General features: G+C 46.5%; 1 protein-coding gene across 1 annotated transcript; it reads right to left on the reverse strand.

Annotated features, from left to right (window-relative positions):
• Positions 1-2,109: 2,109 nt before the first annotated feature.
• Positions 2,110-26,014, reverse strand: LOC121282485 (uncharacterized protein CXorf65 homolog). Its single transcript, XM_041196188.1, has 6 exons — positions 25,990-26,014; positions 24,407-24,493; positions 15,226-15,378; positions 13,514-13,582; positions 10,798-10,943; positions 2,110-2,217 (listed from the first exon to the last, which is right to left on the reverse strand). The coding sequence occupies exons 1-6, from the start codon at positions 26,012-26,014 to the stop codon at positions 2,110-2,112; spliced, it is 588 nt and encodes a 195-aa protein (XP_041052122.1).
• Positions 26,015-26,276: the final 262 nt, after the last annotated feature.

Here is a 26,276-nt window from a genome sequence, read left to right on the forward strand (position 1 = left end):
GGTTCGATGATGAAATTTGAATTCAATAAAAATTTGGGATTAAAAGTCTAATGACGATCAATTGTTGTAAAAACCCACCTGGTTCACTAATGCCCTTTAGGAAAAGAAATCTGTCATCCTTACCTGGTCTGGCCTACATGTGATTCCAGACCCACAGCAATGTGGCTGACCCTTAAATGCCCTCTGAAATGGCCGTTCCTTCACTGTCGCTGGGTAAAAATCCTAGGACTCCCTTCCTAACAGCATTGCAGGTGTACCTACACCACATGGACTGCAGCGGTTCAAGAAGGCAGCTCATCACCACCTTCTCAAGGGCAACTAGGGATGGGCAATAAATGCTGGCCCAGCCAGCGAAGCCCACATCCCGTGAATGAATAAAATAAAACCTGCAGTTGTAAAAAGGGAGTTACAGAAATGCACTGTAAAAATAGTGGCATGGGCGGGAACCAGGAGTGTTTACCATCGTGGAGGCCAGTGGGATTTCACGCCGAATCGTGCGATGCCTTTATTCATTCGGGGGTTTCCTGACTTTCGAGGGAGAGGGCAGGCTGGATGGCACGCTCCCTGCCATCCTATCTGGGCGCCATATTTAAAAGATGGCCAGCCATCAACTTACCCACCATTGAAGGAGGAGATGGCACACCAATCCCAGGGAGGTCCAGCCCCCAAATTCTGTGACACATCCCTCGAAGTACAGCTCAATGCAATGGAGGACAGGAGGGGCATCTTCTACCCCGAGGATGGAAGGAGGAGGCTGAGCTGTCAGATCAGCCCTGCATGAGAGGAAGTCTCCAGGGTGGTCAGCGGTCAGGGCATTCGCCAGAGGACTGCCCTGCAAAGTCGGAAACGGATGAATGACCTCATCCGCTCCATCAGGGTAAGTAAACCCTCAAATGCTCACATTCACCTCACTGAATGGTAGAGGGAACATGGGCCTCAATGGCAAGGGCACCAGCCATGTGGCCCATTGATAAACGAGCTATTCAGCACAATAAGATGATTGCCCCACTGCAATCTATCTATACTGCAGGTGGAGAGGCCACTGTGGACCCCTGACCCTTCCACACAGAGAGCTGAGACGCTGACTGTGAGGTGGGGGAAGAGGGGGAAGGGGTTAGGCATTGAGGGCACAAGCAAGCACCACTAATGACATACCTCTGTCAGTCTTATCCTTCTATCTCACTGGTCTGCAAGGTGCTGCCCCAGAACCCTTGTGGACAACCTCTTTTTAAAGTTATTTACAGGATCTGGACATTGCTAGCCAGGCCAGCATTTATTGCCCATCCCTAATTGCCCTTGAGAAGGTGGTGGTGAGCTGCCTTCTTGAACCGCTGCAGTCCATTTGGTGTAGGTACACCCTCAGTACTGTTAGGAAGGGAGTTCCATGGTGACAGTGAAGGAACGGCAATATATTTCCAAGTTAGGATGGTGACTGGCTTTGAGGGAAACTTCCAGGTGGTGGTGTTCCCATGTGTCCCTTGTCCTTCTAGGCACAACCTGCAGTGCAATCAGATGGCACACAATCCAGTAGGCTATTTGTAAGACCAGGCACATGAGAAAGAAACCTGATACCCAATTGTTCTCAATCTCATCTTCTCTCTTTGTGCAGGAAAAGTTGAGGCACAACAGGAGAGAGCGGGAGAAGATGGGAGTGAGCCGGCATGACCTCAAGAACCTCACTGAGTTTGAGGAGCAGAAGCTGGTAGGGGAGGAACTGGACTGAGCCTGTGCGGATGGAAAGGTCGGTGGGTGGCCTCCATCCAATAAGAATGCATGCATAATAAAGTCACATTGAAACCTAAGGGTCATGCGTCCTCCATGTTGGAGGCAGCTCACGTCACTCGTGCTCTCCTCTCTCACTTACAGGTGCCAGCAGGAAGAGTGCAAGGCAACACGAGGATGCCTTGTCCCGTATTTCATCCAGCCCAGGGAGGACTGAGGACATTGGGGTGGAGAAAGAAAGTGCACCTGTACAGCCATCAGCAGTCACCCGCACTGTCCGCCAGCGCAGAGACACACACCTTGGTGGATACTAGATGTAGCTCAGGCAGGGTCTCACATTCTGGTGGTTGCCGCACGGACACATGTCTGCAGTAGGGGGAGGCAGAGTCAGCCAAGCTCACTGGCACTCGGAGGACTGGTGGGGAAGAGGCATCTGCGACGTCCAAGTCGGATGATGAGCCTCTGAGATGGGCCATGCATGAGATGATGGGGAAGCTGCAAGAGGGGAACATCAGGCAAGGGTATTGGAAGCCCTCAACAAGTGGTATGTGAAGCGTAGGAGGCTGTCTGCTGCTCTCTGATGAAGTGGTGCCGACAGGTGCGCACATCGGGCTCTCCATGGGGAGGGTGGTGGACGCCATGAAGAACCTGCTCCAACGGAATGCCCAGTTTGTGTGGCGATGTGTGCAGACCTGCACGTCACTGCTGTAGCCATGGGGGAGTTTTTGCATTGGCTACACAAGCGGGGGATCGGGGCACCTCGACCTCCGTCTAGGTGCCTTTTTCCTCAAAGAGTCAGGCAGGGGCCCTCGTGCACCCAAAGGGAGGAGGAGCAGCTGTTGGACACCTCTGGGGCCTCCAATTAGGACTCTCTGAGGTTGTCTGACCATTCAGAATCCCCCTTGCCTGTGACCCCTTCAGCTTTGTCCTCTGTGACCACAGAGGGAGCAGGTGCTCCATAGCAGGACAGCCAAAGTATGCTGGAGCCCTCCAGCTCCTGGGTCTCTAGGGGACAGCCACCAAGGTCATCGAAGACAACTGGACAAACTGGTCGGTAGGCTGCCTCCACCCCTGCTGCTGATGTCAGGGGTGTAATTAGAAGAAGTGGTAGGGACTGCAAGATTAATTAGTTATGATTTCACTTGTGGTTTTACAGGTGTACTATAATTGTTAATGTTATGACACTTTGGTAAATAGAATACACTTACATTTTAATGAGGTCTGATGTGGTTTATTTGCGATTGTAGCCCCTAAGCCCGTGTTCACTGCTCCCCCCACCCCTGCCATCTTCAGGGGGACACCCCAGACTGGATCTATGTCCCCCGGAATCATGCATCTGCAGGGAGGCAAAGGTCTTTGCCTGGGCCCTTGAGATCCAAGTGCAAGAAATTTCCCTTGCATGTGGAGCCTTTGCCCGTCATACGCTCACCTGCCCTAGCGTTGTAAGCACTACATGCTGGGGTTCCCCTTTAGATGTCCAGTTGAGATGACCTGTTGCCCCACCCACCCTGATGACCCAACTCACATGCAGAATCTGGCGATCTTGACCACAAGGCCCTTTATCGTAGCGAGCAGCCATGGTGCATGTAAGCTTCAATGTTCAGTCCAATACCTTTAGCCCTCTCCCCGTGACTTACACCCTACCCCTCATAACTATTGATCCGCTTAGGTGTAACATTTGACCTTCCCACGGTTACCCTTCAACCCGGCCCCCATCGCCCTCCATCCTGTGCAGGTCAATGTCCACGTTCCCTACTTTCCCAAGGTGCCCACTCATGTGACAGCAGATCTGCCCTCCACCCATTCTGCCAACACAGATATTCCACTTCCCCTTCCATAATCCCTCCAAAATTCCTTTATCTGTCATTGTTAAACGCTAACCCTCACAGCCTACTGGCTCCCAGTGTCCCTCAGGACTCATCAATTGACACCACAGACCCCTCTCTCTGAGCCCTTTTCTCCTCTTCTGTTCACACCCCCGCCACACCTGTTCACACCTCCGCCACACCTGTTCACACCTGCAGAACACCACTGCCGACTGCACTCCACCATGGCTCTTCCTAACCTATTGTTCCATGCGACCTCACCCATTCCATGTCCCCTGCAGCATCTCTCGCTTTGCCCTTTCACCCCAACCTCCCCTGCACCCCCAGGTTTCCACACCCACCCCACCTCTTTATTCCTCTCCTCCCCATCTAATCCCCCGCCCCAACACAGACCATCACCGCCTGACAGTTCCTCATGCAGCTGATCCACCTCCTGGAATCTCCTGCAGTGTGAAGATCCACCTCCTGGAATCTCCTGCAGTGTGAAGATCCACCTGCTGGAATCTCCTGCAGTGTGGAGATCCACCTGCTGGAATCTCCTGCAGTGTGGAGATCCACCTGCTGGAATCTCCTGCAGTGTGAAGATCCACCCCCTGGAAACTCCTGCTGTGTGAAGATCCACCTCCTGGAATCTCCTGCAGTTTGAAGATCCACCTCCTGGAATCTCCTGCAGTTTTGTAGATCCACTTCCTGGAATCTCCTGCAGTGTGAATATCCACCTCCTGGAATCTCCAGCAGTTTGAAGATCCACCTCCTGGAATCTCCTGCAGTTTGAAGATCCACTTCCTGGAATCTCCTGCAGTGTGAAGATCCACTTCCTGGAATTTCCTGCACAGAAAAGGTCCACCTCCTGGAATCTCCTGCAGTTTGAAGATCCACCTCCTGGAATCTCCTGCAGTGTGAAGATCCACTTCCTGGAATCTCCTGCAGTGTGAAGATCCACTTCCTGGAATCTCTTGCAGTGTGAAGATCCACCTCCTGGAATCTCCTACAGTGTGAAGATTCACCTCCTGGAATCTCCTGCAGTGTGAAGATCCACCTCCTGGAATCTCCTGCAGTGTGAAGATCCACTTCCTGGAATCTCCTGCACAGAAAAGATCCACCTCCTGGAATCTCCTGCAGTGTGAAGATCCACCTCCTGGAATCTCCTTGCAGTGTGAAGATTCACCTCCCGGAATCTCCTGCAGTGTGAAGATCCACCTCCTGAAATCTCCTGCAGTGTGAAGATCCACCTCCTGGAATCTCCTGCAGTATGAAGATCCACCTCCTGGAATCTCCTGCAGTTTGAAGATCCACCTCCTGGAATCTCCTGCAGTTTGAAGATCCACCTCCTGGAATCTCCTGCAGTTTGAAGATCCACCTCCTGGAATCTCCTGCAGTTTGAAGATCCACCTCCTGGAATCTCCTGCACAGAAAAGGTCCACCTCCTGGAATCTCTTGCAGTGTGAAGATTCACCTCCCGGAATCTCCTGCAGTGTGAAGATCCACCTCCTGGAATCTCCTACAGTGTGAAGATTCACCTCCTGGAATCTCCTGCAGTGTGAAGATCCACCTCCTGGAATCTCCTGCAGTGTGAAGATCCACTTCCTGGAATCTCCTGCACAGAAAAGGTCCACCTCCTGGAATCTCTTGCAGTGTGAAGATTCACCTCCCGGAATCTCCTGCAGTGTGAAGATCCACCTCCTGGAATCTCCTACAGTGTGAAGATTCACCTCCTGGAATCTCCTGCAGTGTGAAGATCCACTTCCTGGAATCTCCTGCACAGAAAAGGTCCACCTCCTGGAATCTCTTGCAGTGTGAAGATTCACCTCCCGGAATCTCCTGCAGTGTGAAGATCCACCTCCTGGAATCTCCTACAGTGTGAAGATTCACCTCCTGGAATCTCCTGCAGTGTGAAGATCCACTTCCTGGAATCTCCTGCACAGAAAAGGTCCACCTCCTGGAATCTCCTGCAGTGTGAAGATCCGCCCCCTGGAAACTCCTGCAGTGTGAAGATCCACCTCCTGGAATCTCCTGCAGTGTGAAGATCCACTTCCTGGAATCTCCTGCAGTGTGAAGATCCACCTCCTGGAATCTCCTACAGTGTGAAGATTCACCTCCTGGAATCTCCTGCAGTGTGAAGATCCACCTCCTGGAATATCCCGCAGTTTGAAGATCCACCTCCTGGAATCTCCTGCACAGAAAAGGTCCACCTCCTGGAATCTCCTGCAGTGTGAAGATCCACTTCCTGGAATCTCCTGCAGTGTGAAGATCCACCTCCTGGAATCTCCTACAGTGTGAAGATTCACCTCCTGGAATCTCCTGCAGTGTGAAGATCCACCTCCTGGAATCTCCTGCAGTGTGAAGATCCACTTCCTGGAATCTCCTGCACAGAAAAGATCCACTTCCTAGAAGCTCCTGCAGTGTGAAGATCCACCTCCTGGAATCTCCTGCAGTGTGAATATCCACCTCCTGGAATCTCCTGCAGTGTGAAGATCCACCTCCTGGAATCTCCTGCAGTGTGAAGATCCACCTCCTGAAATCTCCTGCAGTGTGATGATCCACCTCCTGGAATCTCCTGCAGTTTGAAGATCCACCTCCTGGAATCTCCTGCAGTTTGAAGATCCACCTCCTGGAATCTCCTGCAGTTTGAAGATCCACCTCCTGGAATCTCCTACAGTTTGAAGATCCACTTCCTGGAATCTCCTGCACAGAAAAGGTCCGCCTCCTGGAATCTCCTGCAGTGTGAAGATCCACCTCCTGGAATCTCCTGCAGTGTGAAGATTCACCTCCTGGAATCTCCTGCAATGTGAAGATCCACTTCCTGGAATCTTCTGCACAGAAAAGGTCCACCTCCTGGAATCTCCTGCAGTGTGAAGATCCACCTCCTGGAATCTCCTGCAGTGTGAAGATCCACCTCCTGGAATCTCCTGCACAGAAAAGATCCACCTCCTGGAATCTCCTGCAGTGTGAAGATCCACCTCCTGGAATCTCCTGCAGTGTGAAGATCCACCTCCTGGAATCTCCTGCAGTGTGAAGATCCACCTCCTGGAATCTCCTGCAGTGTGAAGATCCACCTCCTGGAATCTCCTGCAGTGTGAAGATCCGCCTTCTGGAATCTCCTGCAGTGTGAAGATCCACCTCCTGGAATCTCCTGCAGTTTGAAGATCCACCGCCCGGAAGCTGCTGCACTGAAAAGATCCACGTCGTTGATGTTCCACCCACTGCTGCATGAGGTGTTCCAGGGTCCACAGTCGCTGGAGGCCTCCATCTTCCAATCTCCGCAAAATTCCCCAGGCCTTCTTCCAGATGAGTCCTGACACGTCCGTGACACGATGGTCCAGTCGTGTTCTGGGCAGGCGTGAAATCCCACTGGCGGCGCGGATGATTGGGCGGGGGTGGGGGTGAGGGGTAGGGGGAATTCCAGTTGGGTCTTCTTCCGCATCCCATTGACAGAATGGAAAACAATTTCATTCCAGTGTCTGGTGGGAGTAATGGGCATGAGGACATGTTCCTGCTGTCATTTCAGGGCAACGGGAAACCGACTTTTCGGCTTCTGCTACATTGTCGTCCCCCCCACCCCACCCATTGGTTGGATGGTGGGGGGAAACAGAGGGACTGGAAAATTCCGCTCATTGTTCCGTATTATTGTAAAAAAGTAGATAGCATACTTGGAGGGGGGGGGGTGTAGTGTAAGTTTACAGAATGGATATTCTAATCTATGACATGGATGATGATGTGTCACTTACGTCATACGTTAAGACGAGAGATAGAGAGAGAGAGAGAGAGGGTGGAACACACCATGCCTCAGGAGCAACATGCCTAGTCTGTAACCTTTTTAGATGTAGGCCAGGACTTTCTGGCCCCGGTGCAGATGCCAAGGCAGGACTGGAAGATCCCACGGTGGCCAGGGTTGGAAAATTCCCCTCCCACAGTACTAAAAACCTGTCTTATGCAAATGCCAGAGTGTGGCTATTGTCTGTCTGAGTAAAGATCAGTCACACGTACCAGTAACCAAGAGTCCACAGATCAGGGAGACCATCCAAAGCACATATATGTGCTTAAAAATAAACATTTTTACATAAAAAAACTTCGGATCTAATTGCATATGAAAAATAAGGTTAGGAAGTCCTCCTTAATGTTAACTTTTATTTCTGATTTTTAAAAAATATGCTCATTTGGTCTCAATTTATATGTACACTCCCCAGCAGGAAACTGAATTATGTAGAACTGGAAGGTTTCATGTCTGAACCTGTTCTGTGCTGAGTGCACTGATCTCACCAAAGCAGCAATGGGGATGCCACCTCTGATATAGGAAGAGGGGAAATAAACCAGTTAGGATTTCTGCTCTTGCCTGACTTACAATAGGCCTTGCTGGGAATTGCTTTTGCATAGGGCATCATGTGAGGACTAGGTCAGGCTGGACGTGCTGCCTTCTCATGGATTAATGTCCTACGGACCCATTGTGTTTGTGCACAAACATGAAGGTGCCTTCTAGCACAAGTTAATATTTTGATGGGAGTAAAGGGCCTAAGAAACGTTATAGGCAAGAAATTGGGCTCGACTTAAGAGTGCTGTCAGGGATCTAAAACGATGTCCGTGACAGGTGTGCATACTTCTGATGTGAAGCATACTGGATGCCATCTTGCAAAGGCAATTATGCATACACAGTGTGTGCCACACTGATTTGATGCCAGCTCTACACTCCAGCCAATGCCTTGTCTTAACCTCGCACAGCTAAAGTGTTATGACACAGCCATGGTAAATGCTGAGCTGTTCAAATCCCAGAGAGAAACTTGAAACAACTGTCACAACTAATTTTCAATTTGTATAAATTTCGAGATACATGCCTTGGCCACCAGGTCTTATAGGTTTGTATAAAACTAGATTAAACATTTATTAATAAGAGAAAAGATTTTAAATACATACATAGATCTACAAATTACTACTATGATAGCTTCTGAATCCCCTAATCAATATAACTTCCAGTTACACTTTCATTAAGGCAACAGGAAGACATACAGATTTTAAAGGACCCAGGCAAAGAATCATGCTATCCTGAATAAGTCGACTTCCACATGAGTTTTCTTAACTTCAGTCCTTTGAAGACAGCAGCTTGAGGCATAAATGCTGAAGGCTTTTCATACTTGTAAGATCTTAAAAATGCCTCCCCTTACACAGCCCTTGCTCCTTCTTTATACATGTCTTCCTCTTTAAATGCAAATACCCATTGTTTCATTATTTCTTTAGACTTTATCTCCCTGATAATAAAACCTTCTCATAGCACTCAGTTTTACCAGTAATCTTTGGGAAAATAAAGACACTGTTTCTAAACTTCACCTGGCTAGGTGACACATTTGAAATCAATCTAATCTGATTTATTTCAAAATGTAAATGTTTCCCTTGACACCTATGTTTCTAAACCCCCTCATGTTTATCCAATTAACATTTCCAACCTAACCTCTCTTCATAGGTCCAAGCACCCAGACTAGCTGCCTCTAATGCAATTCGAACACACACACGCACACAATAGCTCAATTTTACAATAAATCCCAATAACGTTATGAGAATTATTATATCTTCTTGACAAAACAGACATTAGGCAGAATGACGAACCCCCAGCAGTGCTATTTAAAGGGATCATCAACAACTTTATAGGTTAGGATGCTGGTTGAATTCTTCTGACCGTTGATACAGTTCTACACAGTTTTGGTACTGTCCATAGTTGTTTGATGTTTCATAAGTCTACAGGGAGTGGTGTGGTAGGTGCTGTATTACCTTTTGCTGACTTCAAGGCCTCTGTACAAAGCAGTTGCTCCCAAACATGGGTGCAGGAGTACGTTTTTCCCTTGAAATGCAGTATGACTTGGAGAATGAGCAGAGGGCAGAGCAGGACAAGCTTCTAGAGAGGGAGGTGGTGGGGTGAGGGCTGTCAGAAGGAGGTCATATCTCCTTCCTGGACCTCAGCAACAAAATATGAAATGGCTGCACTTCACTAAGGAGGTCCTCACTGAAATGTGCCACCTGCTGCAGCCACAGCCCCCAGAGTAGGGCAAGGGTTACATTGCCAGTGGCTGTGAAGGTGACTGTGGCTATGAACTTGTATGCATCTAGTTCTTTCAGGGCTAGTGGCAGAGATACGAGCAACATCTTGCAATTCGTAGTTCATAATTGTCTCGGGGGTACCTGAGGCTCTCTAATGCAAAAAGAGTTGGAGCAGAGGTTGCAGGGAGGGCAGGTTATGTGCCATGCCCTTTGCCAGGTTGGAGCAAGACTACCTCGTGGCCCTAGACGGGAAAGTTTCTAAAAGGCCAACCAATGCACCCAGCATCTCTCTTCACATGCCCATTAATATTCTCCTGTATGCCAATGCATTGAAGTCCTCATGTGAGTGCTCTGCAACATTACTTGTCTGCTATCTCACAATCCAGTGAGCTGGCAACCGAAACATCCTTCACCTCTGGCCTGGTTGCAGACCACTCATGCCAAGATGACTCTTCAGAGTACAGATCTCAACTCCGTTCTGCCCTCTAAGGTAAATGCGGTGTCAGTATCTGAGTTGGTGGCCGTGAGTGTCAGATCAAGTGACAAAGTCTCTTCATCAGTGCTGTGTGTTGCACCCTCTCTCCTTCCTGAGGCTCCTGTGGTTGTATGGCAAGAAGCAGCCCTCACATGCCTGAAAGCAATAATCAGAGGGGAAATTTAGTGTGAGGGTTAGGTTTGGGGTGGGGATCAAGAGGTCCATGGTCACACCACCTGCAACCTGCTCATCATGATAAATCTTAGGGTGAGGATGTGCTGGGAATCAATTAGGGGCACAAGACAGGAACATGCTGAGATTCTCAATGTTCTGAGCCAAGTTGGATGCCACAAGCTCTGACATAGCTGGCATGATGCAATAACCATATCGTCCATAGGGTTCAAGAGATGCTGGCCTCCTTGTCCTCAGCAGTTCTACTCTGTTCCTTCCTATTGCTTACTACCTTGCCTGGGATAGGGAAGAATGTTAGTGATTGTGTAGTAATGTGTTTGGGTGATGTACCTGCCATAGCGGAACAGCTGGATGTGTGTGGCAACAGCAAGAGATGGAGGTGAGACTGGCAGCATTGATAGGTGTGTGAAGTTGAGGCTGAGTATCTGGATATTAAGTATGAGTTCTGAGTGCTAGGGGCTGGTGATGGGTGAGTGATGAGGGTGTGGTGCATTGAGCAGCATGTGGGGTTGGTGGTGCAGTAGGCATAAAATGTCATGCGAAGATGCATTCGCTTACCTTGACCAGCCCTGTGACATCACTAGACCTCTTCTGACACTGCTTCTGGTCCTTGAGTCCAGGACTTGGGGAGTTGACCTTCCTGCCCACATGCACCACTAATGTCTCCAGTGTTGCATCTGTCAGCCTGGTACCCTGGGCCTGCCCTGTTCACATTGCAATAATCTACATTGCAGCAATATTTTTGTGCAACTTCCCTTTAAGGTACATGCCTTTAGGAAGAACAAGCTAGCTCCATCACATAATTGGCAAACAATGCTGCCTGGACCCCACTGATATGCACAGAGGCAGCAGATAGGTTGGGGGGCAGAGAACCAATGCTGGAGCTGCTCAGACTAGCGCTACAATCACAAGGATGAGGTGGGTATACTAAACATGAATTGTCCTCACTTTGATCTCCATGATTGCAGGCAGGTAGTGAATTGTAACCCCATTCCAAAAACCAGGGCAGCCCAAATTTAGCCCATGCTAAAGTTTAACAGTAAATTTGGTAGGTGTTTGAAGGAAAGGGAGAATAAAGTGATGGCCAGGGGAGCAGATCAGGACATACCCCAATCCTGCGCTATGGCCGTTACCCTAGCCATTTTCTGCCTTATTTGGAGATCAGAGATGGACCATGTCTGCAGGCACATGATGTACAAATCTCTAGCTAAAGGGGGAAAAAGTGCACAATGTCACCCTCGTAATGACGGCCACATTTGTGTGTGGCTGCATCAAGCTTAGGTGAAGACGCTCAGTAGGAAAGTGTCAAGTGTCACTACGCCCTGAGGTTCTATCTGTTCCCATTGTTGTGAAGGATGGATTTGGCCTCATGGCTGCAGAATGCTCCACTCAGTTGAACCATGCGATACCACCTGTCCCTAGTGGAAAAGTTTATGCAAAATAACACCTTTGGCCACAAGTTAATCAGGCAGTGGTCCACATGTAACATCCTTGAGGCCCTACAGGAAAAGGAGATGGTGGATCCTGTCAGATGGTTCTCTGAGCATGCTGTCAAAGTCGTTTGGGAGAACATCTCATTGCCAGAATTTTCAAACATGCACCAAGTCGTAGCTTGGCTGTTGGTGAGAAGGACCCTCTCCTTCCTGCCCAGAGTGTCACGCCTCCACACATTGCCCTCGAGCTGGCTGCGGTAGGCAAGAAACCATTGCCAACTTCCTCCTAGAACCTGCCTTTACAAGCAGGTCTGGAAAGAGATGCCGTGAATTCTGTTGCGGTTCAACCCAAGCAGCTCCCTAACTTAGGACTCGGTGCTCCATGGGCTGTTCCCGGGGATGCATATCAAGGTAAACATCAACAGCTGCTGGAGGACCATCAGCTCAATAAAAGGCACTCCTTGGTCTGCCCAGAACTTGCTGGTCTTCCAGTGCAAAAAGATGGCAATGTCTGAGTGTTGCAGACCGGCATATTCCACAGTCCAGGACAATGTATTCAGGGATGCACCAAAGCATCCGGAAGCTTCCGGAAAGGCTCAATGGGGCAAGGTCACTGTCTAAGACCCTCGTGCCATAGTACACCGTAGTGTTTGTAACCTTGTAAAACCCCTTGAGCTGTATGTTTGACAGGAAATGAATATTGTAAATTAAGCTGTGATTCTAAGTGTAATTAGGCACATGAGTGCTACACATTGTATTAAAAGAAACTGAGCTATATAATGTCAACTTTAAACTATTATATAATGCACTTTTCCAAACTGAATGAACAAAGGATATTTTTGGAATTTATATTTTTTAAAAAGCATGGACTGACTGGGCCAAAGAGTCACTATATGGTAATTAATATGTAATTCTAAAAAAAAACTGCCAAGGGCCTAGGAGAGAAGAAATCACACCTGGGCCTAGGGTTATCAACCCTCCTGGACTGGTCTGGGGTCTCCAGGAATTGAGATTAATCTCCAGGCAGTGAGAGTAAGCCTGATCATATCAGCATTAAAATAAGTTGTTTTTATTTTTTTTTTTCAAAACTTCAGTCAGTTAGTTACAAACGTATTGAGAATGGGAAGAAAAGGCTGTTTGACTGATTGTCAAGAATCATCCAAATCAGCCCACTTTATCGGCACCACATCCACCACCTTAAACGTTCATTCCCTCCAGCGACCCACAGCGGCAGCAATGTGTACCATATACAAGATGTACTGCAGCAACTCCAAATCCTCGACCTCTACCACCTAGAAGGACATGGGCAGCAGACAAATGGGAACACCAGCACTTGCAAGTTCCACTCCAAGCCGTACACTATCCTAACTTGGAACTAGATCGTTATTCCTTCATTGTCACTGGGTCAAAATCCTGGAACTCCCTTCCTAACAACATGGTGGGTGGGTGTACCTACACCACATGGACTGCAGTGGTTCAAGGGGCAGCTCATCACCACCTTGTCAAGGACAATTAGGAATGAGCAACAATTTTGGCCTAGCCAATGATGCAGATGTCCAGTGAAAGAATACTTTAAAACAAAATCCAGTTGGGTAATAAACAGTATTTTCATTTTCCAGTTGGACGTAGGGAGGCAGGGCTTTATGAAGATGGATGTGTTGGGTGGTCAATGGCAGGAGAGTGGGGCAGAGCAGTTGGAGATGGGAGGTCATCTGATGAAACCTCCAGGGATTCATCCAGCCAAAATTGACAACCCTTCCTGGACCTGCTCAGAAAAGTTTGATATATGTGACAAGGGCCAGCATATTCTATCCTCTGTTAGAAAATAGTGATTACTGTACCTAACAATTCTGCGTTTGCATTGATTTCAAGTGGAACAATCGATTTAAAGGAATTGTCTGCTTCGTTTCCTGTAACAAGACAGACAAGGTTTATTTTCTTTTCGCTAATTTATTCTCCTGAAGATGCTGAATTTTACTGCTGTACAGCTCCGCAAGTTCTATAATCTCACCCTACTTGCCATTATTCTCAAACAAAAACAAAAACAAAAACAAAAAGCTGGAAAATCTCAGCAGGTCTGACAGCATCTGTGGAGAGGAAGACAGAGTTAACGTTTCGAGTCCGTATGACTCTTCATCAGAACCATTATTTGCCATCATTCTCATATGTGAGTTTAGCAAATGTGACATCATTTGATTGTGGGAGACATCATAGATAACCACAATTTTGACCTCACTTGACACAAATGATACAAATATTGAACAGGTGTGTGAACACTGATAGGTTTTTATATTCTGTACCACAGGGGTGCTGGAACTGATTCTAATGCCATCATTCTGGAGTTGGATGTAGGACTTTCCTCATTTCTCTGGTTTAGTATCATATTGGGCACTGCATGTGTTTACCAGGCCATCAAGGGAGTTGGACATCTTTCAGTCTCAGAAAATCAAGGCAAGTTTTCAAAGAACTGAGAAAAATAAATATTTTCAGTTGTTTTCCATTGCAATAATAATGGCTTGGCATAATGATTTTCATTCTTAGTGCACTTAATTGGCCAGGCAATGGAGAGGGACATCATGAAACCTGCCTGACATTATCAGTGAAAAGCAGGGTCTCATTTACATCTGACTGATGAGCTGCAAGCACTGAACCAGAGCTCATAGACAGCTTACCGATCAGGTTTAGGGCAAGGTGAGCAGTGGGGCCATGGAAATCTGGTAGCCTCTCCGTGGAGCCAAGCAGGAAGTCACGGCTTGAGGAAGGGGTGAGAAAATTGGCGTAAAGAGCACAAAAGGACCGACAGTGAGCCAGAGGGTTTTTGCAGGCCCAAGAAAAGCATTCCACAAAAATAATTTCAAATCCTTACCTGTGCTGTTCTTAGGGTGGCCTGCAGTGGTCCCTGCACACTCAACCCACTGGTGCTTAAAAATTCCCTTGGCAGCTGATGTATAGCATCAAGACCCTGTTTTTGTTTTGGATTTCCAGCATCCGCAGTTTTTTGATTTTATCTCTGATTTGTATGCCTTAGTGAGGTGCACATCTGAGCCAGGCAGATATTCTGGCCGCCAATTTCCAGGACCAGTTGGAAACAGTGGTAAGGGGATCAAAAACGTTGCAGCTATTTTCATAGCACTTACCACCTGTCGAAGGTAGTGAAAATCACCCCAGTGAGGTATCTCTACATCTCCAGGATCATTCTAGATTGATTGGATAATGTTTCTTCCTGCTAACTGCAGGATGTTAAGGATGAAAAACACTCACAATTCTTCACAGTTCAGCAATAAACTGGCCAACCCTCTCAGAGCAAATACAAGATTGGCTGGTGTGGAAAATAGTAACACACTGATACAGTGGAACCCGATCCTGGTACTGGGATTACGGTACATAATTGGAGTAGGAGGGAAAGAGCCTTAACCTGCATAGAACCCATGATTAATGCAATATTGACAGCGGGTGTCAAAAGTGTTCCATTTTCAGCAGCATTATCCATCACCTTACTGAATATAACAATTCTCTCAAAATAAAAGCAGCAATGAAACGACAGAATCCTTACGTTCAATTTTGCATGCATAGTAGGTTCCTCTTGGCTCAAACAGGTTTTCAAGATTTTCATTTGGATCTTTCATTCGGAACAGCAACTTCATATTCATCTGGTCATCATACAAATCCACTGTGTCTGCAGAGACAAAAGGTTTGTATTTTGAACCTGAAGGTCAAAGCTTCAAAGGTTTCAGCTGTTCAGCTAAGAATAAAGAACAGCTTGCATTTATATAGCACCTTTCATGCCCGCAGGAGATGGTAAGATGTTTTATGACCAATTAAGTACCTTTGAAGTGCTGCCGCTGGTGTAATGTCGGATAATGCGACAGCCAATTTGCACTAAAAGCAGATAATGAGACAATGACTAGATAATCTGCTTTAGTGACATTGGTTGAGGGACAAATATTGACCTTAACTCTGGGGAGGACTCATCTACTCTTCTTTGAAAAGCAGCCTCTGGTATTTTATGCTCATTTGCTCCTCCTGCATCTGAATCCCCTACGTGGGTGTATCAGAGTGGCGCTTGTATAAGCAGGAGTTTTGATGGGTGGTCTTGTGATGAAACAGGTTCCTGGTGCACATTTTGACAGACCCTGGGCTGGATTTAACTGGCCGCCATTGGCCCCATACCCTCAGCTAAAAAATCAGAGGCGGCTGCCCATGATCCTGATGCCTGTCCCACCTTAGAGAGATGTTGGCCAATCAGATGGCTGGCAGATCTGTAGTCAAAGCAGCGCCACCAGAAGTGGTGGCCACTGCCAGGACTACAGGCAGCCTACTACACCAAGGCACCCAAACTGAGATTAAGTCCGGGGTCTCCCTGGGGCCCAGTGAGAAATGCAAGGGTGGTGAGGCACTGGGTTCCAGGGGCCAGCAGTAGTGTTAAAGGGGGGATGATATTGAGGGTGTGTGTCTCTGATGGGCTGGGAGTTGGCCCAAAGGAGGTTCTCTTCTCCTCTGTGTGGCATCAGACCAAGCAGCTAAAGCTGCCAGGCTTCCTCTCTGGCATGGGCCTCCCTCCAGCCCATGTATTATACCAACAGTACTGGTAATGAGGCCCTTAAATGGCCATTAATTGGGGCCACCCAATGGCTTCCTATCCCTGTTTAATTGTGGTGGGACAGGGGCAAACGGATAGGTGGTTGGCACAGCATTCATTGGATTTTACATGTCCTCAGGTAGGGGGAGTGTATAATTCAGCTCCCTAGAAATGTGCCAGCCTGGTGCCTGTATGAAATGGCTAGACACAGAGGGGTTTAAATTGGATAGCCCCAGAAAACAAGTGTCGGGAGTGTGATTCATGATTAACTCATGCCCGTTGGTTGTAATGTGGGCAGGATGCCATCTTGTTGCTGCCCACACATTTATATGGATTGTACATGCATTGTTCTAAATGCACTTTTGATTCACTGTACACAACAGCAGTAGATCCAAAATCGATGCTTGCTAACACTACCTAAAGCTATCTGGAACTGACCATCTAGCATCTGGTTAGTAGATGTCTGGCCACCTGTTCAAACTGTTTCTGTGGATACAGTTTCTAAACTACCTCATTATGAATGTTTGGCTGAGCTCCAAGAATGGATAATGGACTAAGCCCTGTAGGCATTGTTGACTCAGCTTGCAGGAGATTGCTAGCTTTGTTTGGTTGACATCTTTATTGCTTTGTAATAACCTGACCTTTCTTTGGAACGTTTTATCAATATTTTTTCAAGAGGCATTAATTATGCTGGATTAAGAGGTATAAAGTGGATTAAAGCTACTTATGTCAATGATATAATGAATGCACTTTTATGAGGTTGTAAGATGAGTATTTTTTTGAAAATTTTTCAAAGCCTCTTTTACTTATGTTATCAGTTTCAGGAGCATTTCAAAGACTTGCCAAAGTCTTATGACTCATTGGTTCTGTATATAGCGGATACTAGAATAGTGGATATGAAGAATGCATGGCAGCATGGAAGGGACATAGAGTTATGACGGGGTATTGGAGATATAAGGGGAGCATGGAGGGGGCATGGGGGTAGGTGGGTGTGAGGTGTGAGACATGAATGCAACTGGGCTGAGGTCCCAGTGAGTGGAGGCGTGCCTTCTAGCCTGTCAGCCTTGCCATCTGCTCGCCTCCCTTGCTGCCTTGGATCTGCATGCGGAGTCAGCAGGCCTGATTCCAATCCGTCCTCGTCTCCCCAACACAAAAATAGGGTGGGCAGGCTCCTCCAAGACGGAGGTGGGATCGCGAGGTCAGAAAAATTCTCGACTCCCAATATTCATCTCCTTGGTGAAAACCGAGGCCTTAGAAACTTGTTCACCACAAAAAACAATGAACATAAAATCCAGTGCCTTTTGTCAGAATGTGTATGGCATGCTGAGGATGCCAGCCAACTCTCCAGGAGGCAGTGCATCGGTTGCAAAGAAGCTGAAGATCAGCCAGATGCTGGGTCTATCTTGAGTCCAGTGGGCGAGTGGAAGGAGAATTGAGGAGGAAACCTGGCTAGCAGTGGCCCACAGTTTTAATGTGAAGTTAGGAAGAGCACTCCTTCTGACTTCACGTTCTGATATGTAAATATTTTTAATTACCTTTTTGCTGGCACCATCTAGCAGTACGTCCCATGAAAGATCTGAGAAAATTGGCCTCAGTATGCAATTCAACCTTGAAAGGGGTCTGAGATAAATTTGCATTTATTTGATTTGCATTGACATTTGGCCTGATACCTGTTACAGGTAGATCATCTGGATAACAACAGGTCGCCCTGACCTAAATGGTGTGTGGTTCACATCTAACCTGAAATGTGTGTATGTACGCTGCAGCATATTCTGTGCCTGTTTTTGTTTAATCCAGTTTCTAGGCCACTGCAGCAATGCCAACTCCAACATCTCATAAATCCAACAAACTCTTAAAAATCAAGAGATCTGGCATAAAAATCATGAGTTGCTATTTCTGTTCAATATAAACCAGTATAGATTAATAGTTGGTTTAGAAACCTCTTTAGTGGCTTATTTAATCCCTAACAAGTCAGAACTCTTTCCTAAAGCTATAATACCACCCAGTTTGGGTGTAACAAGGCCTAATTTCAGGGGCCAAAGTCTTTCATCCCAAGGATGCCTGAAGAACAAAATGACTTTCATTCTTAATAGAATAACCATTCAATGCAAGATCAAAGTGACCTTAATATTTGTGACCGGTGCCAGAGTTGATTGCTTTGTTTGATCCAATGTTCCTTCTCCAACCCTTATTCACTCACTACAGATGGGATTTTCAGTGCATTTCGTCTATTTCCTCAAGTCACTAACCTATTGTTGATTTGACCACTTTGTAAGGTCAGAGTGAGATGTTGAACATATTAGTACAAAGTCTAAAATGATTCACAAAGTCTAAAATGGTTGTAAAGCTAATCTGGGCTGGAGGATCTTGTAGGCTAAGTACAATTGACCACATTTTCATTATTTTCGGTATAGACAAGACAAAAGTAGTGTAGGTTGGATTGGCAAATTAGACAGCAGGTGCTGTCTAAACCCACATGAGGATTAAAATGAGAGAACCCACCTGAGATTAAGAATTTTTCAGGCATCTAGAATGACTGCTTCATACCGTGACAGGGGGTGGGGGCGTGGTGTGGGGGGGGGGGGGGGGGGGGGGGGTGTTGGGTAGCGTAACAGGGTGGGATGTCGAGGGGTGCCAGATGGCGGGTATTTTACCAACAGCAGGGGAGGTGCCAGATGGTCCCATGTCCTTAGCCCAATTGGGGCCCCTAACAGCCATGTAAGGGCCTCTTCCTGCCACTGCTGGTATTTTATGTTAGAAGACCACACCCCCCTCCCTGTCCAAAGCCCTTATGTGAAACCCCCCTGCACCCATCACTGGAGCCTGCCTGATGGCCCTGGTGACTCCAATCCCATTTACCTGGACTCCAGGCTTTCTCAATGGTCGCAGATTCCAGGTCCTGCTGCAATCCCAGCAAATGGTCACCATTGCTAGTTGTGCTTCTGGCCCTTTGATTGGCTAGCAGCTTTCAGAGGCGGGACATTCTGCCTGAGAAGGGCAGAAGCCAAGACTGCAGGCAATTAATTGCCTGAACCACGTAAAATAGAGTAATGGCTTCCAGGGCTGTCAGAGTCTGGCTTGCCCACGACTTTCCAGATGCTGACAGCGCTTCCTCGTGAAGTCACGGCCAGTTTGACCCTTATCAAAGCTTAGACATAAACCCTGCTTTCTACTGGCAGGTATTAGTGTGGCAATGTAACCTGACCCTACTCACTGTCTGCATCCCAATCAAGTACGTTAGCATCAAACTCTGCTGTAAATGGCAGAACCTTCAAGTGATACTAAAGGAGGTGCTTCAAGTGAAGGGAGTCATGCCTCGTGCGAGACTTTCCAAAACATATCTGGAATCTAAAGACCACAATTGTTGAAATGCGGACAAAAGGAATAACTTAATTTTAAAATTAGAACATGACCCACTCAAAATATACATTGGATTTGACAAAGTTCATTTATTTACAAGAACTAGTTGTTCTCCAGAGACTTTCCAATTTGTGGATTTAGATTTTTTTTAACCATTATGCCACTGTTGTACTTACTCATCAATGTCTGAGAGATATCACACTTAAAAACTTCAGTGCTTTGTTTCCTGTTTAAAAAATAACCTTTCTGTGATGATCTGAAAATGTTTGTGGGTGAGACGGGTGAATCACAAATATTTTCCATTCAAAAGGTTGGTTTGAAAAGCAACTGGATATGTTTTTTGCAGAATTTGTGGGCTGGGATCAATAAACAAAAGATATAGGCTTGTCCTCAGGAGACTTCTCACATTCCTACAAGTCCTTACATGTTCCTAAGGCAGGTATCTATAGCAGTGATAAAAACAAAAAACTGTGGACGCTGGAAATCCAAAACAAAAACAGAATTACCTGGAAAACTCAGCAGGTCTGGCAGCTACCTCGACTACAGCTCCTCACACCCCGCTTCCTGTTAGGACTCCATCCCATTCTCTCAGTTCCTTCGCCTCCGTCGCATCTGTTCCGATGATGCTACCTTCAAAAACAGTTCCTCTGACATGTCCTCCTTCTTCCTTAACCGAGGTTTTCCACCCACGGTCGTTGACAGGGCCCTCAACCGTGTCCGGCCCATCTCCTGCGCATCTGCCCTCACGCCTTCTTCTCCCTTCCAGAAACATGATAGGGTCCCCCTTGTCCTCACTTATCACCCCACCAGCCTCCATATTCAAAGGATCATCTTCCACCATTTCTGCCAACTCCAGCATGATGCCGCCACCAAACACATCTTCCCTTCACCCCCCCCCGGTGGCATTCCATAGGGATCGTTCCCTCCAGGACACCCTGGTCCGTTCCTCCATCACCCCCTACTCCTCAACCCCCACCTATGGCACCTCCCCAGGCCCACGCAAAAGATGCAACACCTGCCCCTTCACTTCCTCTCTCCTCACCGTCCAAGGGCCCAAATATTCCTTTCAAGTGAAGCAGCATTTCACTTGCATTTCCCCTAACTTAGTCTATTGCATTTGTTGCTCCCAATGCGGTCTCCTCTACATTGGAGAGACTAAACGTAAACTGGGTGACTGCTTTGCAGAACACCTGCGGTCTGTCCGCAAGAAAGACCCAAACCTCTCTGTCGCTTGCCATTTTAAAACTCCACCCTGCTCTCTTGCCCACATGTCTGTCCTTGGCTTGCTGCATTGTTCCAGTGAAGTCCAACACAAACTGGAGGAACAGCACCTCATCTTCCGACCAGGCACTTTACAGCCTTCCGGACTGAATATTGAATTCAATAACTTTAGATCTTAAACTCCCTCCTCCATCCCCACCCCCTTTCCGTTTCTTCCCCCTTCCCCCTTTTTTTTTTCAATAATTTATATAGATTTTTCTTTTCCCACCTATTTCCATTATTTTTAAATCTATATCTTTTATGCCCTGCTAGTCTTTCCACCCCACCCCCACTAGAGCTGTACCTTGAGTGCCCTGCCATCCATTCTTAATTAGCACTTTAGTTTAGATTATATCACTACCTTCAACACCTCTTTGTTCTTCGGTCTGTGAAATCTTTTGATTATCTGCTCCTATCACTGCTTGCTTGTCCCTACAACCACACCACCCCCCCCCACTTCTCTACCCCCCAAACCCCCCCACCCCCCACCTTAAACCAGCTTATATTTCACCCCTCTCCTAATATTCACTCAGTTCTGTTGAAGGGTCATGAGGACTCGAAACGTCAACTCTTTTCTTCTCCGCCGATGCTGCCAGACCTGCTGAGTTTTTCCAGGTAACTCTGTTTTTGTTATCTATAGCAGTGTCCACTCCACCTTGGTCGACCAGCTTGCTTCCTGCAACCTGATCAGTAAACCAGTGTGCCTCACCCTTCACTGGCTGGATATGGGCAGCAGGCAATAGGTTTTCATTGTGACCTTCTAGAATGCCCCTTAATGTAGGAGCCTTACACTCACTGGTGACAACAAATAGAGCTCAGCGGTCACCAGGATGCCAGGTGACACCAACATGATGAAGCACCCACAGCTCCTCACCACCTAGCCCCCCTCAGCCAGCACAAAGCTGGCAAGAGTGCGCCCTTAGCCTTCGGGCTGAGCTGAAGAAGCAGATCCAAGTGGGAAGACTTTGAAGCTCCCAATTGTGGGACTCAACGGCAAAGTAAACTTCACAGAATCTTTACAGTGCAGAAGGAGGCTATTTGGCTCATCGAGTCTGCATTGGCTCTTTGAAATAGCATTCTACCTAGTCCCGCTCCCCTGCCTCATCTCCGTAACCTTGCACATTCTTTTTTTCAGGTAGCAATCCCATTCCCTATTGAATACCTCGATCGAACCTGCCTCCATTACCCTACCAGGAAGTTCATTCCACACTCCAGCCACCCTCTGGGTGAAAAAAACTTTTCCTCACTCACGTTTACTCCTTTTGCCAATTATTTTGAATCTGTGCCCTCTAGTTCTTGTTGCTGCCTTGAGTGGGAACAGTTCCTCACTCTCCAACTTGTTTGGATTTGCTGAGGCTTGTGCCAGGCTCTTGGCATGCTGTGCAATGCATCAAGTGCAGTACCACTGTTGGGAAATCGAGTTTACATATTATAAAAGCAACTTAAATTCAAGTCTTTTTGTTCCAGTTTATAAGATGGAAATGGGTTTATAAACATAGAAGTTCTTCTTTATCCTCAATCACCTCTACTCCAATCTTTCTCAGGGCTAGTTATTCATGTCCAGGCAGTCTAATTAAGTGGCAGGGTCACTATCTGTCAATGTAATCTACCTATAGTTCACGATATGTTCTTCACTAATGCAGACTAGCATACAGCTGTATGTATTTTGACAAGCAGACAGTGTATTCTCTGTGCCCAGCCTCTTCCTCAGGAACAGTGTTGACTTGGTAAGCCATTTCCTGCCATGTTTAATGCACATTGTGATGCAGAGGGGGTTTCCTCTTCTGCTACAGCTCTACCAACAGAGCATCTAAGGTTTCTTCATTCAAATGGTCTGGACGTTTCATTGTCCATTTTCCACCATTGACCTGGTTGATTTCCTGAAGCTAAGAAAACACAGTTGGTGTGAAGTGGAAGCAGCCAAGCTTAAGAGAGACAACTCCCTGTACATCTGTGCTCCAGCAATTACAATGGACTGTGTTATGACAAGCACAAATGGAACTTATTCCATGATATGCCTGAGCTGATCTCACTAAATTCAATCATCAGGAGTGTGGCACATTTGCGTGTACTGGAAGCTACATATATCAATACACAGGGCCCTGTTCTTTGCAGATGGAAAGAACATGTACACACAATGCACCTGTTTCAGCTAAACAAAATAATTGACAGTCATTTGCTGGTTCATTCCCCAGGGCAATGTCTTGACCAATCAAGCTGCTTGGTTTAAATTTCAAACAATGCGTGGCAGTTAACTGTCAGTCACCATCAACTGGTGCATTATCCATGGCAATGCCTCTACCAATCAGAGTCCACTTGCCAGCCAATTAATACACTCTTCCCAAAAAGAATAAATGTGTTGTTTTCCTTAATATTGGCATTTTCTTTGAATTGTCCTGATGAGTGCATGACGAAAAGCTTCAGTAAAAAATGTCTTTTTTTTTCTCAGCAAATTCAATCAATTTAGTCCCCCATTCATGAACACAGAATTCTTAGCATCTTTTCAACCAAGTCACTGTCCTCCCAACTTTGCCCTCATTTCAGCCTTTCTGCAGGGTGGGGCCTGGAGTTGGTGAAGGGAAGTGATTCTCTTGTAGGGGCCCCCAAGAAGGTGGTCAGACCACTTAATATTTTAAAGGTGCTGGGTAGAAGATGTACATCATTTGTTCCCACTGACATGCCCCACCGCTGCTTTCTTTATGCAATTGTGGCGAGTTTCAACCATAGTAGAACACCTCCTCAATGAGAGCAGTTTAATTCTAAAGAGAGGCTGCAGTGACTGGACATTCCGGACGATTAAAGTGTGACCTCATTGGGATGATTGAAAGATTTGGTGGAGTAGACTGAAACTATTTTCCCTGATGGGGGAACCCAGAACAATTAAGGGCACGTCACTTTAAAATTAGAGTTGCGACATGAGGTGAGAAAGCATTTCTACACACAAAGGATAGTGGAAATCTGTAACTCTCGCCCCAAAAAGCTGTTGTAGATGGGTGAATTGGGAATTTCAAAATTAAGATTGATAGATTTTTGTCTGGCAAGGGCATTCAGACGTATAATTTTGAAAGGAGGCTTAAGATCTGCCCCTGTTCTATGGGTGGGATTTTCTGGCCCCACCCACCACCGGGATTGTCCAGTCCCACCGAGAGTCAATGGGCTTTTGGCTAGCCTGCCACATCCCCAGTAGCGGGTCTCAGCACGGCAGGAGCAGAAAATTCCAGCCTATGTTTTTAGACTTATGTTAAGGGGGCTAGAGAGAGGGGCAGGGGCGATGGGGTGGCTGAATGAGACTCAGTTCACCAAAGGTGTTTAGGAAGGACAGTTTAGATTTTCAGAGTTGGCTTGACTTCACCTACCACCAGTATCCATGGGAAAATTTTCCTGCTTCAGTCATCCTGACACATCCCAACGTGCATCAGGGCCAGTAAAGTGCCCCTTAAAATATCTTGAGGAAATATGGGTCATCCTCCAATGATAAATACTGGCTATTTTACCATAATTATTCTCAGAAGGTCTAATTAATTTTATCCATTACCTGGGTGCTGAATGTTCAGCTTTTCCTCCAAGTAATTCCGGAAAATTATGAGACTACAGTTAGGGTTAGCAAGAAAATGCTGGCCATCTGGAATCAATGAAATAAAAAAAAAGTCAAAATAAATGCATGACTATGTAGTAGCAATAAAGTCCTCCAATAAATTAAAATTCAAACACAAAAGCTCAATTTTTAACCCTGGGCAGAAATTGCGTTGGGCAGCCAGCTGTCACAACCATTCCAGTTTGGGCTCCAGGCAATTTTAATTCCTAGGCCTCATTGGAATTTGATGCATTGCAGAGTCAGGCAGCCTATCCTTAAAAGACAATTTCTGGCAGGGTTCCTTGGACCTAGTTGAAGTGGGGATATACGTCTTGAAGTACAGTTGCATCCCCTGTTTGGATTAATCAGTGAAGAATTGTGGAAGACCTTTTTGAATAGCTTGATGCCTTATTACTTGAATGTTCTAGCTAAGCAGTTGAGGGCCAGGAAGTTCCAGCTCTTCCCGCAAGTCCGTAAGGACATGCCCAAGGCAGTGATGAAGCAGCATGGGACAGTGGTGGCTGACAGGCTTAGTGACACCAGCATCACCCGCAGAACCTGCATTCAATGCAGGAAAGGGTTCACTGAACTCACGAGAGCAGCAAGGGTGAGTACAGCCATTCAGCTCAATACCTCTCTCTCAAGAGCATCTCTCAACAGTCCTCCCTCCTTCTGCTTCAACACTTTTAACAATTCCTTCTGCTTCGTCATATCTTTCAATCTACAATCACGAGGTGCACATTCCAATGTTTTCTCATTCATTCACCTCTCTTTACACAACACACTAACATCATTCTCGTCTCATTTATACAACCAGCAATTACTCCTTGATCTGACGGTCGGCACCCCTTTCCCATCCCCAGCTGAACTTGTCATGCCATTCCTGGTTTGCTTTGTTGCTGGCTGATCTTGTCCACAACAGAAAGGTCACCTTTGAATTTATGTGAGCCACTTGTTTGCATCTCGGGGGAGCGCTACACCCAACTGAAATCATTCCTCTTACAAACACCACCCCCACACACTCCCTTCCCCGTACCAATCCCCTGGTCACACTGCTTATTTAGAGGAATGATTGTGCATCTGTGTGTTACTTCCAAATTCCAGTGCCTTTCTTAAGGAAGAGACATAACCTCCTTTATGATCAGCTTTCTTCAGGCTCTCTGTTCATTTCCATGCTAAGCATTATTTCCAAAGCTTAATTTTTTTTAAATACAGTAACACCTTTTAGGACACATGTTAACAGCAGTAATTAATTATACACAAAAACCCAGTAATGCTGACAGATAAATTAATCATCAATAACCAGAATTATTATAATTTTGTATTCCCCTTTCGAAAACAGCATATGAAGATGACCTAGTTGACCTCTGCTATTACTTATTGATATATCCTAAGCTTCAGAACATTTGTCAAATCTTTTATTGTGTCTTAAGCTTCTGCAATGCCTGCTTTATTCATCACATTAGGCATTGGCGTGCTTGTCATTTGAAATGTAAATTATACTTTTTCTCTCCACAGACATGCACAAAGCAAGATCAGCTCACCTCCATGCTTGATGTAGATGAACATATCCTCTTGCTAAATTTCCTCTGCTGGATCAAATTTCTGTTTCCTTCCCTGTGTTAATCTGACATCAAAAGCTTTGTGACATCAAACAGCCTGATGAAGTCATTGGATAAGAAATGTATAATTTTAACAAGTTGAATAAGAATGAAATGCAAGTACATGCTACAGCTCTCTCAAACACTTTGTGCGGGATTCCTCCAAGCATATAGAATGAAAGAATTATCTATGCACCAGGTAATAAAGGCAGAAAAAGTGTTAGCAATAC

The sequence above is a fragment of the Carcharodon carcharias genome, chromosome 9 (genome assembly GCF_017639515.1).
Source record: "Carcharodon carcharias isolate sCarCar2 chromosome 9, sCarCar2.pri, whole genome shotgun sequence".
NCBI classification, from domain to species: domain Eukaryota; kingdom Metazoa; phylum Chordata; class Chondrichthyes; order Lamniformes; family Lamnidae; genus Carcharodon; species Carcharodon carcharias.

Excerpts from the sequence above, each read along its gene's own strand:
- LOC121282485 (XM_041196188.1), bottom strand. The coding sequence starts at position 26,014 with ATGTTCATCTACATCAAGCATGGAG. Across the intron at positions 24,494-25,989 it reads CATCTACATCAAGCATGGAG|ATGGCCAGCATTTTCTTGCT; the intron begins GTGAGCTGATCT and ends CATTGATTCCAG. Across the intron at positions 2,218-10,797 it reads ATGTCACAGGGCTGGTCAAG|CTTCCCCATCATCTCATGCA; the intron begins GTAAGCGAATGC and ends CCCCTCTTGCAG.